Consider the following 15,035-nt stretch of genomic DNA (forward strand, 5'->3'; position numbering starts at 1 on the left):
TGACCCACCTGACTCACCTTCTTATTGCCTCCAATCCAGGGCTACAACAAGCATTGATCTGTGGCTATTGCTCTGAGCCTTGTGGCATTTCATCTATATAACTCTTGACTGGTTCAAACCAAGTGACCCAGGCACTGAGCCGCCTCCTGCTCCTTCTGCAAGCCACCACCTTACATGATAAATAGCTGCTTGTCTGTGAATGGCATCCGATTTAGCTGGTCATTAGCAGAAAGTGCCTCGCGTCCACATTTCATTGCTCTGATTAGATCATCCCAGAGCAAGAAATCAGTTCAAACAATTCCCAAAATGGAGGCTGCAAGGACAGCCTCTTAAAGTGGCTGCCTCCGTTCCTGATCACTGATTGTCACTCTTTCTGGCCAAAAACTCTCATAATCAACTCCTACAGAATCAGACAGTCAGAGAGAGCTCCTTTAGCAACTCAAGAGCATAACTGCAAGTGGAGAAACAACTTGTTCAAAGTTCAAAATAAAATTTATTTTCAGAGTACATACATGTCACCACATACAACCCTGAGATTCTTTTACTGTGAGCATACCTAACAAATCTATAAAACGGTAACTGTAAACAGGATCAATAAACAACAAACTGTGCAAATGATATAGATAACAAGAAATAATGAGCATGAAGTAACAAGATTAAGTCCTTAAATTGTGATGCTGGTTGAGGGAACACCAGAAGTAAAATGAGTGTAGTTAACACCTGTTCAAGAGTCTGATGCTTGGGGAGAAGTAACTGTTCTTGAACCAGGTGGTGTGAGTCCTGAGGCCCTTGTACCTTCATCCTGAGGGCAGTAGCAAGAAAAGAGCATGGCCTGAGAGATGAGAATCTTTGATTATGGATGCTGTTTTTCTGTGGCAATGTTTCATGTAGATGTGCTTAGTGGTTGAGAGGGTATTAGTCATGATGTCCTGGATTGAATCCACTACTTCTGTAGGATTTTCCAGTCAAAGGCATTGGTATTCCCATAACAGGCCAGTCAGCCAGTCAGCAACCCTTCTCATCACACATCTGGAGAAATTAGCTAAGGTTTTTGATGACATGCAAAATCTGCATAGACTCCTGAGAAAGTACAGGTGTTGTGCTTTCTTCCCAATCATGTTTATATCCAGGACAGGTCCTCTGAGATAGTGACACCAGGAATATAAAGTTACTGACCTTTTCCACCTCTGATCCTCCAATGATTACTGGCTCATGGACCTCTGGTTTCTCTCTCCTGAACTTACCAATCAGTTCCTTGGTCTTATTGACATTGAGTAAGAGGTTGTTGTTATTACACCACTCAGCCAAGTTTTCTATCTACCTCCTGTATGCGAATTCATCATCAGCAAACGTGGAGCTGTAATTAGCCACACAGTCATAGGTGTAAAGTGAGTAGAGCAGGGGGCTAAGCTCATATCCCTGCAGTGCTCTGTGCTGATAGAGATTGTGGAGGAGTTGTTTTTTTTTTCTAGTCTGAACTAACTGGGTTCTACAAGTGAGGAAATCCAGGATCCAACTACACAAGGGGGTATTGAGGCCCAGGTCTTGGAGTTTACTGATTAGTTTTGAGGGTTTGATGGTGTTAAATGCTGAACTGTAATTGATACAGAGCATCCTGATGTATGCACCTTTGCTGTCCAGATGTTCCAAGGTTGTTTGAAGAACCAATGAGATGCTGTAGATCTGTTGCATAGGTCAAAGAATTGGAGCGGATCTAAGTTGCCACTCAGATAGAAGCGTCTGAGTGACGACTTGGATGCTTCAATACCAGCCTCTCCAAACACTTCATCCCTGTCGATGTAAGTGCTACTGGACAATTGTCATTGAGACAGGTTACCATGCCCTTCTTTGGCACTGGTACAAATGAAGCCTGCTTGATGCACGTTGATACCACACACTGGCAGAGTGAGAGGTTAAAGATATCTATGAATACACCAGCCAGTTGATCAGCACAGGTCTTCTGTACTCAGCCAGCTACTCCTTCTGCAGTGGATGCTTTTCTTGGATTCACTCTCTTGAAGGGAGCCCACATGTTGTTTTCAGATACTGAGACCAAAGTGCACAGCTTGTGCGCTTACTGTGGAGCTGCTGAGCTCTGATGCATCAAGTGTCCACTGTGCTCAGAAAATGGCATCACCAGGTAGAGACAAGGGGCCTTCTATACGATGAGCTCTCTCCAGCCCCTCAATCCAGCACCATAGCCCAACTCTCTCTGTCCTTCTCTGCACTGTGATGGTTCTGCACACACAGGAGGCTCTGGTGCATTCTGTGCAGCAGGCAACTTTCTGGACTGGACTCTGTGTGTGCTGCTTGGACAGTTTACTGAACATTTGTCTCTCCCCTTTTGCATCACGGCCATTGACGAATATGCATCAGGATCTGAGATGGTCAAAGCGTCCACGTGGCCTGCACACAGGGGCTCTGGAAAATACCCAGAGTTCATCCAATTCCTCTTTGTTAATTAATCCACTCCTCTCATCTTAGGTTATCCCTGGCTCTCCACTCATGATACTCACTTTGCCTGGTCATCTGGTTCACTGGTGAATTTGGGACCCACCTGCCTGCAACCTCAAGTCCTTTTACCCTATAAACCTGTGGTGATGGAGAAATACTTTACTCTCACCAAACTCCCTCAGGAATTCCACGACTTAGCCAGTTTTTATAGTAAAAGGGAAGCCAGCACTCTGCCACATCATAGATCACATGACTGCATGATCTACCTCCTCACGAGCAGCACCTCCTTTCCGAGGTCATTTGTTCTCCATCTACCCTCTTGAGAACCAAGCCATGAATGATTACATCGCTGAAGTGCTATAGCAAGGTTTCATTCGACCATCCTAGACCTCAGCTGGAGCATGATTCTTCTTTGTCACCCTCTGATGGGTCACAGTGATAATGACAGGAATAAACTAGTTCTCTAAGGTGCCTCACATCATTACCATCCCCAAAATTCCATCAGACACTGAGACGGCAGACCCAGTTCCCCATATGTAGCACACCTCCACGTTTTCCTTCCGGACATTGCGTCAGACCAGAATCCACAATTTGTATCCCAATTCTGTTGAACCTTTTGCTCCCTCCTCCACACCTCAGTGAGTTTGTCTTCTGGCTATCATTCCCAGACCAACAGTCAGTCAGAAATAGCCAATCAGCAAACGAAGAAGTTTCTGTGATGCTTTGCCACATCGAACCCTTCCATAGAAGTATTATCTGCTCTGGGACAAATTGTCCCACAATCTGCACACCTCCACTGCCACAGGTAAGTCACCATTTGAAGTGCTCCCTGGCTACCAAACCTATTGTTTCCTGTGGAGGATCGAATGGTGGAGGTCCTAGTGCTAGTGCTATGGTTCACCAATGTTGGAAGGCGTAGAAGAGGACACAGAGCTAGCTGTCAATTGTGCATATTGCTACTATGCTACCATGCCATCAGTGCCCAGCCAGACTACTCTGGGTTGTGGACTGCTTCCAGCTATCCACTCGAGAACCAACCCTGTACACCATCTCCTGCAGCTCTCACCACAGTTCATTAGTCGCTTAAAGATAGTCCATCACATCTAGCCAGTCACTTACTATCTCCAGCTGCTACAGCCCCACAGATCACACCTACCTTCTGCAAGTCCTGCCTCAAGCCCATTGACCATGGACTACTTCATGTATCTGAGTCTGCACTTCCAGATCGAAGGATGGTGGATGATGGTCCACTGTACAGGGTTTGCCACTTGATAGATGAATGACAGGGTATGCAGAACCTGGTCAAATAGGAAGAGTGCAGCCCAGAGGAAAGGTCTTGTGTTCTGTCCAGTTTCATCCTGGTTTCAATGCACACGGAGGAGTTCCACTGGATCCATCTGGATCGTCCTGTGCTTTTGGGTATCAGCTGGAGGAGGGTATCCTGTCAGGGCTGCACAGACATGCATCTTCCTGTTTTAATCCAGTCAACAGGAGTCACCTGCCACTTATTTCCAACTCATCACCTGCAGCCTATTTAAACCCAGCTCTTATTCACAATCCTTGTTCGCTCATACAAACCAGATGCTCCTAGCCTTCTGTGGCTTTGTCATGTTGAGTTCTAGTGGTTTCTTGTTATTTTGCAGTTTATTATTAAAGTGATCACAATCCGCTAAATTGTCTCAGCTGCTCTGCATTTGGGTCAAGTTCCCGACAGTCTCAGGGCTTGGTGGTAACTTTCTTGGGAAGTTGCATGATACATCTTGAGGTGTCTCTGCAGAGAGGGAAAGTGAAGGTCAAGTTTATTGTCATATGTACAAAAATAGATTAGCACAGGGGCAATGAAAAACTTGCAGTAAGAGCATAAGAAATAGGAGCAGGAGTAGGCCATCTGGCCTGTCGAGCCTGCTCCGCCATTCAATAAGATCATGACTGATCTAGCCATGGACATCCCAGGCAAGTGACATAAGCATCATTCACAAGTAATGTGTAAAATAAACATGCTTTTTAACAGGGAGAACATAATTAGAATAGAAGAAAAGAACATTACAAGAGAAAGTCCATTTAGTGGTAGTTATAAAGTGGCATTATTCCAAGATTAGAGGTCACTCATGAAAACTGGTGCACAGGAATTTCTTCTCACAGAAGGTAGTGATTCTCTGGAATGCACTATCCCACAGAGTGCTAGAGACTGTATCATTTATGGTACTTAGAAAAGGAAGTAGATAATTTTCTGAATGATCAGAGAAATTGAAGAATATAAGAAAATGGCAGATGAGTCCTGGGGCATATCAGCTCTGGTTTAATTGAATGACAGGACTTGTTTGAAGAGCTGACTATACTTTTTTGTTTTGTAATTTTTTTTGTTTTAATGGTTGTTTTTTTTTCCAGTAAAAGTAGTTCAGTTTAATTGATGTTTATGTTGTGAATGCTTCTGAGATGATCTGTGATGCTTCTGTTCATAATTCTGTTTCTCATTGCACATGTCCGTACATTCACTTGTGTGCATGACAATAGAATGGATGGGAATAAAGAGTGTGGATAAAGGTCAGTGAAATCAAAGGGCAGAGAACACCCCCAGTAAACATGATGGAATGGTGGAGCAGACTTGATGGGATGAATGGCCTCATTCTGCTCCTCTGTGTTATTCCAGGAATTTCTCAGGGAACCAGCACATGCATGAAAACCACTTGTGTCTGTTGCCAGTTGCCACAGAGAACTTTCAAACAGAATCTCTGCCTTGTAGTGTGGTCACTTTTTCAGTGTTTGAAAGGAGTCTGAGGTGACTTGGCTGAAATGAGGAGGAGTTTTGTGAAGTATTTAGCCTAGATAAGTTGGATAAATACAGGTGAAGAAGAGATGCTGGGAAATTAAGGTTGGTGATTTTAAGTGGGTTGGAAAGTCAGCTGAGCAAGTGAACAGTTGAGGAGCAGAGGGCCATTCTCCAAGATCTCAAACTTGGTGACTGTGAAATATCCTTCTTTCTTTTGCACCATTCATTACCCAAATCGATTGATTTCCTGTCAGATTTCTTTTTATTTGTAATTTATTTTTTCATTGAAGTTCATCATCAAACAAACATTTCCATAAGATGTATTTCAGACATTGTACATTTATGTCACATAATGATATATATCACAAATCTCCACAAAGTATTTATCTGGGGTATACACTTATAGAAAAGAGTGGAAAGAAAAAAAAAACAAGCAAAAGGAAAAAAACTATGTACAAGTAGGGAGTGATCTTTATTTTAACAACATATTCATTAATTTGTGAGAATAAAATCAGGCCTATGAGGCATTATGTAGTTAAACCATTTTTCCCAGTATGAATCAAATTGTTCCAGCTTATGATTAACAGTTGCTGTTATCTTCTCCATTTTGTAAATGTCCATTGTAATTTCCATCCATGCATTTAAAGTTGGGCTGTCCTGTGATAACCATTTCCTAGTAAGAGTCTTTTTACTAACCACCAACAGGATATTCATTAAATATTTATCTCTTTTCAACCATTCTTGAGGTCTATAGCCAAAATATATGGTCTTACTTTCCAAGGGTATTTCACATTTAAAGATGTCTTGTAGGGCATTGTGTATCCCCCTCCAATAGTTTTTGATAACAGGGCAGTCACAAAAAATATAATGATTTGCATTTTGATTTCTACAATTTCTCCAGCATACAGGGAGGTTACTATCATAATGGGATTTCTGAGAGGGTGGAATAAAATATTTTATCAAGTTTTTCCATCCAATCTCCCTCCATTTCTGTGAACTGGTACACTTCCATTGATATCTCTATATTGTTGTCCATTCTTCCTCATGTAATTATCCCTCCTTCCTTCTCCCATTTTGTTTTAATGCATGAAGTCAAATGTGTTTTAAGATTTGACAACCCCTTATATATGCTTGAAATGATTCTACTACCATTATCTGAATTATATGCTTTTCTTGAGAGCTCTATCAAACATGTATTTGCCTTGGTTACATTTTTATTAACATATTGTCGCATCTGTAAGTACCAATAAGACTACAGGGAATTAGGAAGGAAGTTGAAAAGCAGAACCTCAAAGGTAGTAATCTCAGGATTACTGCCTGTGCCATGCGACAGTGAGAATAGGAATAGAATGAGGTGGAGGATAAATGCGTGGCTGAGGGATTGGAGCAGGGGGCAGGGATTCAGATTTCTGGGTCATTGGTACCTCTTCTGGGTCATTGGGACCTCGTCCTGTACAAAAAGGACGGGTTGCACTTGAATCCCAGGGGAACAATATCCTGGCGGGCAGGTTTGATAGAGCTGTTGGGGAGGGTTTAAACTAGTTTGGCAGGGGGTTGGGAATCGAATTGTGAGTGCAGGGATGAAAGTAGAAGGACAAGGGCATGATGCTAAGAGTTCTGAGTTGATGAGGAAGGACAGGCGGGACAGAACATAATTGTAGCCAGTTAAAGGGGTTGAAAGTTGTTTATTTCAATGCTAGGAGTATTAGGAACAAGGAGGATGAACTTCGAGCATGGATTAGTACGTGGAACTACGATGTTGTGGCCATTACTGAAACTTGGTTGGAGTAAGGCTAGGATTGGATGATGCAGGTCCCAGGGTTCAGGTATTTTAAAAGGAATAGGATGGGAGGTAGAAAAGGCGAGGGAGTGTCATTGCTGGTCAGGGATAGTATCACGGCTATAGAAAGGGAGGACGCTGCAGAAGGAGGGTCCACGGAGTCAGTCTGGGTGGAAGTCTGAAATAGGAAGGGGTCAATCACTGTGCTGGGAGTAATCTATAGGCCCCTAAATAGCCCTCGAGAAACCGAGGAGCAGATAAGCAGGCAGATTGTAGAATGGTGCAGGAAATACAGGGTAGTAGTTATGGGTGATTTCAACTTACCTCATATTGACTGGCACCTCCTGAGTGCACAGGGGTTAGATGGGGCTGAATTTGTCAGGTGTGTTCAAGAAGGATTCCTGGCACAGTATGTGGACTGGCCGATGAGAGGAGAGGCTATACTGGATCTAGTTCTGGATAATGACCTGGTCAGGAGACATTTTGGTGAGGGTGACCACAACTCCCTTAGCTTCAGCATAGCTATGGAAAGAGATAAAATCAGACAAAATGATAAAGTGCTTAACTGGAGAAGGGCTAACTTTGAAGGGATGAGGCAGGAACTAGCGAGAGTAAATTGGAAACAGATGTTCAAAGGGGAAAGCACAGAAGTAATGTGGGAGAAGTTTAGGGACCACTTGAGCTGTGTTCAGGATAGGGTTGTCCCACTGAGGCAAGGAAAAAATGGTAGGGAAAGGGAACCATAGCTGACAAAACATGTGAGGCAACTTATCAAGAGGAAAAAGGAAGCATATGTTAGATATAAGAAGTAGGAAGGGCTTATGAAAAATATAAGTTAGCCAGGAAGGAGCTAAAGAAAGGACTTAGGAGAGCTCAAAGGGGGCATGAGAAGGCCTTGGCATGTAGGATTAAGGAGAACCCCAAGGCGTACTATGTGTATGTGAAGAATAGGAGGATGATGAGAACAAAGGTGGGACTGCTGAAGGATAAAGAGGGAAACATGTGCCTGGAAGCGGAGGAGGTTGGGGAGGTCCTAAATGAATACTTTGTTTCAGTATTCACAAGTGAAAAGGATTTTGATCAGGATGAGATCAAAGTAGGGCGGGCCTGTGTGCTGGACAATGTGGAGATTAAGGAAGAAGAAGTGCTGGATCTTCTTAAAAACATCAAGATTGATAAATCCCCAGGGCCAGATATGATACACCCCAGGTTGTTGTGGGAATTGAGAGAAGAGATCGCAGGAGCATTAGCTATGATCTTTGAATCCTCTTTGGCTGCAGGGGAAGTGCTAGAGGACTAGAGAATGGCAAATGTAGTTCCCTTGTTTAAAAAAGGTAATAGAGAGAAACCTGGGAACTATAGACCAGTGAGTCTTACATTGGTGGTATGCAAACTACTGGAAAGGATTCTTAAGGATAGGATCTATGAGCATTTGGAGAAGTGCAGTCTACTCATGGATAGTCAACATGACTTTGGGAAAGGAAGATCATGCCTCATGAGCCTGGTTGAGTTTTTTGAAGAGGTAACAAAAGAAATTGAGGGTAGGGCAATGGATGTGGTCTACATGGACCTTAGCAAAGCATTTGACAAGGTCCCCCATGAGATACTCATCCAGGAAGTCATGAGGCATGGGATAAGTGGAACCTTGGCTGTTTGGATAAAAAAATTGGCTTAAAGGAAGAAAGCAGAGGGTAGTTTTGGAAGTAAAGTATTCTGCCTGGTGGTCAGTGACTAGTGGAGTGCCTCAGGGATCTGTCCTGGGACCCCTGCTATTTGTAATTTTTGTAAATGACCTGGAGGTAGAGATGGAAGAATGGGTGAGTAAGTTTGAAGGTGACACGAAGATTGGAGGAGTTGTGGATGGAGCTATAGGTTGTCGAAGGTTACAAGAGGATATAGACAGGCTGCAGAGTTGGGCAGATAAATGGCTGATGGAATTCAATCCGGACAAGTATGCAGTAATGCATTTTGGAAGGACAAACCAGAAGACTGAATACAGGATTAATGGTCAGTTACTTAAGAGTGTGGATGAACAAAGGGAATTTGTCCCTCAATGTCGCTGCACAGTTTGATAGGGTAGATAAGAAGGCCTATGGGATGCTAAGCTTCATTAACAAGGAGATTGAGTTCAAGAGTAGAGAGGTCATGTTGCAACTCTACAAATCTCTGGTGAGAGTTTTGTGTTCACTTCTGGTCACCTCATTATAGGAAGGATGTGGAAGCTATGGAGAGGGTGCAGAGGAGATTTACCAGGATGTTGCCTGGATTGGAGAACAAGTCATATGAAGCAAGGTTAGCAGAGCTGGGACTTTTCTCTTTGGAGCATAGAAGAATGAGAGGGGACTTGATAGAGGTCTACAAGATTATGAGAAACATCGATATGGTGGATAGTCAGTACCTGTTTCCCAGGGCATCAATAGCAAACACCAGAGGGCATGTGTACAAAATTAAGGGAGGGAAGTTTAGAGGAGACATCAGTGGTAAGTTACATAGAGGGTTGTGAGTGCTTGGAATGTCTTGCCAGGGATGGTGGTGAAGACTGAAACATTAGGGGTATTTAAGAGCCTCTTGGACAGGCACATGGATGAAAGAAAAATGGAGGGTTATGGGGTAGTGTGGGTTTAGTAGATTTTTAAGGACTATATGGGTCAGCACAACATGGAGGGCTGAAGGGCCTGTACTGTGCTGTAGTGTTCTATGGTTCTATGGTCTCTGGACTGTGGGAGGAAATCAGAGGACCCGGAAGAATTCCACACAGTCACAGGAAGAATGTACAAACCCTCTGACAGACAGTGGCCAGAATTGAACCTGGGTCACTGGTACTGTAAAGGTTGTCTGAACCCCAGCACTAGCATGCTGCCCCTACATCAGTCAGGCAAAAAAATGAGTGAGGTTCAATGTCCATTCAAATATCTGATGGCAGAGGCGAAGAAACTGTTCCTGAATTGTTGAGTGTGTGCCTTCAAGCTCCTGTACCCCTTTCCTGATTGTATCAATAACAAGAAGGCATGTCCTGGATGATGGGGGTCCTTAATGACTGAGTTGAGCAGTGTGCTAAGCACTGTAGTCAAGGAACAACATCCTGACATAAGCATTAGTATTTTCCAGGTGATCAAGGCTGCAGATCAACTTGCCCTACACAGCTTGGTCTTGAAACTGAAGTAAATTGTCCAATAATATCTGTTCACGTAATATTTCTCCTGGGCTGTAGTTGTCTCACTTTAACCCACTCTACAGTTTAAATGATTATACTCTATTTATTTATTTCAGCTGAAAGGGAAGAAGTGGTTTGTGTCCTTGGTTCATCAGTTTTACTGGATCCTGAGATCACCATTGATTCCAGCAGTAATGAAATCCTTTGGACTTTCAAAACCAGCAACAAAAGCCATGATGTTATTTTGGATCACATCCCAGGTGTCGCCACATTGGAACCAAGTGAACAGTTCAAGGACCGTTTACAATTCAACGCTTTGACTGGGGCACTGACGATAAGCAGATTAAATGCCAGTGACCAAGGAGATTACACCTTCACTGTTGATGGGAAAGAGTTGAAAATAATGGAGTTGCTTGTCATTGGTAAGAAGTTTCAGATATTTGTGATGTACTGTGTGATTTATTAATGGCAGAATCTGCCAGAACTATGATCTGTGATTTTCATTTCCAACAAAGTCTAAGTAAGATAATCTCTGCTGTGACTCATCAAATGAGTCATCACACATAGTCTTACATTTTTTAAACAGAAATGCAACTACAGATGAATAACCACAATTTCAATTGCTATAATTACCTACTAACCTCTAACATTTTGAATATTTGAAGAATTTATAGAGTTACATATTTTCAATAGTAGTATATCCCAGTCAGTAGAATCCTTTTCAGACTCTGGTGCCTGGGCTGAAAGCTTCTGAGCACAAACTCCAGACACCCAAAATACATCTCTTTTGTGAAAGTGCTGAAGGATGGCTCTCTGAATACAGAACTGGTCAGAATATTAACTAACAAAACAGATCTGTCCTGAGAAACATAGAAACTAGGTGCAGGAGTAGACCATTCGGCCCTTCGAGCCTGCAACGCCATTCAGTATGATCATGGCTGATCATCCAACTCAGAACCCTGTACCTGCTTTCTCTCCATACCCCCTGATCCCTTTAGCCACAAGGGCCATATGTAACTTCCTCTTAAATATAGCCAATGAACCAGCCTCAACTGTTTCCTGTGGCAGAGAATTCCACAGATTCACCACTCTCTGTGTGAAGAAGTTTTTCCTCATCTCGGTCCTAAAGGGGCTTCCCCTTTATCCTTAAACTGTGACCCCTCGTTCTGGACTTCCCCAACATCGGAAACAATCTTCCTACATCTAGCCTATCCAATCCCTTTAGCATTTTACACGTTTCAATAAGATCCCCCCTCAATCTTCTAAATTCTAGTGAGTATAAGCCTAGTCAATCCAGTCTTTCTTCATATGAAGGTCCTGTCATCCCAGGAATCAATCTGGTGAACCTTCTTTGTACTCCCTCTATGGCAAGAATGTCTTTCCTCAGATTAGGGGACCAAAACTGCACACAATACTCTAGGTGCACCTTTTATAACTGCAGTAGAACCTCCCTGCTCCTCTCCTCAAATCCTTTATCTAGGAATGCCAACATACCATTTACCTTTTTCACTGCCTGCTGTACCTGCATGCCCGCCTTCAATGACTGGTGTACAATGACACCCAGGTCTCATTGCACCTCCACTTTTCCTAATCGGCCACCATTCAGATAATAATCTGTTTTCCTGTTCTTGCAACCAAAGTGGATAACCTCACATTTATCCACATTAAATTGCATCTGCCATGAATTTGCCCATTCACCTAACCTATCCAAGTCACCCTGCATCCTCTTAGCATCCTCCTCATAACTAACACCGCCGCCCAGCTTCGTGTCATCTGCAAACTTGGAGATGCTGCATTTAATTCCCTCGTCTAAATCATTAATATATATTGTAAACAACTGGGGTCCCAGCACTGAGCCTTGCGGTACCCCATTAGTCACTGCCTGCCATTCTGAGCTATGCGTCATGACAGGGATACACTTTAACATTGTGGTAATGCAGACAATGGTTTCTAAACTACTTAGCTGATCACATCTTGAGGTCTTAAATGGTGACCAATCAACATGAGCATTCATGTATTGTCTTCCCCTGCGCAGAAACAGAATGTCCCAAAAGCTCCAAAACCTGGGCCTCAGAATCTATCTCTGCAACTGGATTCATGACTTTCTCACTGGGAGACCAGTCACCGTGGATCAGATGTAACATCTCCCACCTGACTAACAATCAACACCGGCACCCTTCGAGGACTGCGTGCTTAGCCCACTGCTCTACTCTCTCGACACCACCTCTGTTTGGCTAGGCACAGCTCAAGCTCCATCTGTAAATTTGCAGGTGACACAACTAATGTTGGCAGAATTTAAGATGATGACTAGGCAGCGTACAAGATTGAGATAGGTCAACTGGTTGAATGGTGTGACAACAACAACCTTACACTCAACATAAGACAGACCAAGGAATTGATTGTGGACTTCAGGAAGGCAAAATCAAGGGAGATCAAGCCCAGTCCTCATCAAGGGATCAGCTGTGGAATGGGTAAGCAGTTTCAAGTTCCTGTGTGTCAACACCACTGAAGATCTGTCCTGGCCCTACATATTGATGCAATTACAAAGGGGCACAACAGCAGCTATCTTTCTTTACGAGTTTGTGGAGTATTGGTATGGCATCAAAGACTGACGCAAATTTCTACAAATGTATGTGGAGGGCATTTTAAATGGTTGCATCACCTTCTGGTATGGAGGGGCCCAGGATCAGAAAAAGCAGCAGAATGTTGGAAGCTCAGCCAGCTTCATCATGGGCACCAACCCAGTATCAAAGACACCTTCAAAAGGAGAAAGCTAAAGAAAAGTATAAGAATGGAGAGCCCCTGAAGCCCTCCCCACAGTTCATCAAATCATATTTTAATTTATTACTGATGATATCATTTCACAGCCTTAATAATGGTATCCATCATTAAGGAGTCCCATCATCCAAGTCATGCCCTCTTCTCATTGCTACCATCAAGGAGCAGGTACAGTAGTCTGAAGACACACATTCAGCATTTCAGGAACAGCTTCTTCCCCCTTGGCATTACATTTCTCAATGCACAATGAACCTATGAAATCTTCCTCACTTTATTTTGCTTTCTTTTTGCACTATTTATTTAATTTATTTTGGAGCCAATAAGAGTTTATCTTGCTGAGTAGAGGTGGATTGTCATCCTGATTGGAAAACCATCTTAACACCTCTTTCCAGCAATCAACGCCCAGTTAGAATGTCTGCACCTACCAGGGCCTTGAGGCAAAGGATATCTGTTGTGTCCAAGACTTCACTGGTAATGATTTTCTTGTCATCACATTCAAGTCCACAGTGGGATGGCAGAAGTTGCTGCGGGATTTCCGAGAGAAGGGGGATGAGGCACCGTTGTCACTGAATTTCAATTGTGAAAGTTTTCACCTTCCTTGCCCGTTCTGTCGAGGGCCAGGAAACTGTGTGGACATGAAAGATGTGTTCGGGATCTGGACAACCAACTGACAGGTGAAGGTCAAGATTAGGATGTGAATGGCTCCATCATCCACCCTCTCTCAGTCTTCACCATTGGAGGGAACCAGAGTTAAATAGTGATGCTGGTCAACCAAGGCTGTGTTGTAACAGTAGCAAGTCTGGTCATGTCACAGCCCAATGCAGTGCAGTGCTCTGGAAGGTCACCAGACAAGAAGGCCACCAGACTAAGGGCTGCCAGGAGGTAAAATGCTCTAATCTGTGTGCAGAGACAGGCCACCTCAATGAAGTCAGACCAAAACATGCTGGTACTGAGGCACAGGTAATAAAACTGGGAGCTGTCACTGCGAATGCCCAGACAAATTTCATTGTGCCCACCACCAGCACAGATGAATGAGGAGTCCATGGAGGAGAGGAGAGCAGAGGGACAAGAAGAAGAATAGCATATGTGATTAGAAAGAAATCTCAGAAGACATCATCCAAAAGGCAATGGGTTGCTGACAATAAAAAGAATGGGATGGAAAGGACAGGGAAGCAAACGGATACCAATGATCTCTCTGACGCAGGATGAAATAAGTGCAGGAAATCAGTGACTAGGCAGAGGAAGCACCAAACAGGAGAGGAAAAGCAGAAAGGGGAACCTTGAGGATGAGGAAGGAATTCTGCTGACCACTCCCCAGACCCGGGACACTGAGGGCAGCAGACAGACCATAAGCCCCCCGGCTCCAAGAGAGTGGGAGTAACACAGTGCCTTGGCAACACCAGCTCTGGGAGTTGTACATCAACCTCCGACTCCCAGGCTCGGCAGATTTGGAGCCATCACCCCTCCCCTCCAGCTCCAGGAGTCCAGGAGCAGACCAATGTCCAGCACACCACAGCTCAGAGAGGTAGAGGGTGTGGGTTGACCGGTGTAGGATGGTGAAAGGTGAGCAGTGACCGACTTACCCACAGGCACAGCACCAGCATTGTCACACTAGTAGGAGGATCATCCTCAGTTCCTGAGCCCACAGTGTGGCAACTCACCAAGTCCATGGGCATGACAGCTCAGGCTGAGTGACCTGGACATGAAATGTGATTCAAGAACTAATCATAGATGTAAAATTGGCATCATTGAATGAGATCAATGTAAAGAGAATCATGTGATGCGTCAACACCTTACAATAACTGGTTAAATTCAAGGCCGATATGACTTTTTTTACAAGAGTGTGGGCTAACACATTCTGCAACTACCAGAGTTGGTTGTGATGGTGGCCCCATGGTCTGTCTGTGTGTTTGGGGGCAATGATTGTCATCCTTCTGGCCTGGAATTCAGTTACAGGGTGACAACTTCTCAATCACCCAAGTCAGAGAGGTGGTTGGGGGGTGGCTCCTTGTGGCATACATAATGTACTGAAACACTCTGCTCTGGGTAATGAACACGTACACCTCACCCGTGCGGAGCGAGCGGCTGGCCATCCTCGA

The 15,035-nt window shown here is 43.9% G+C and overlaps 1 protein-coding gene across 1 annotated transcript in view; it reads left to right on the top strand.

Moving 5' to 3' along the window:
* The window catches only part of LOC132394803 (contactin-6-like), a 72,609-nt gene that overhangs the window by 39,997 nt on the left and 17,577 nt on the right, over positions 1–15,035 (top strand). The window contains exon 2 of the mRNA XM_059971210.1: positions 10,275–10,580. Within this exon, the coding sequence (XP_059827193.1) occupies positions 10,275–10,580 (306 nt within the window). The remainder of the gene's footprint in view (positions 1–10,274; positions 10,581–15,035) is intronic.

Source organism: Hypanus sabinus, chromosome 5, assembly GCF_030144855.1.
Source record: "Hypanus sabinus isolate sHypSab1 chromosome 5, sHypSab1.hap1, whole genome shotgun sequence".
NCBI lineage: Eukaryota > Metazoa > Chordata > Chondrichthyes > Myliobatiformes > Dasyatidae > Hypanus > Hypanus sabinus.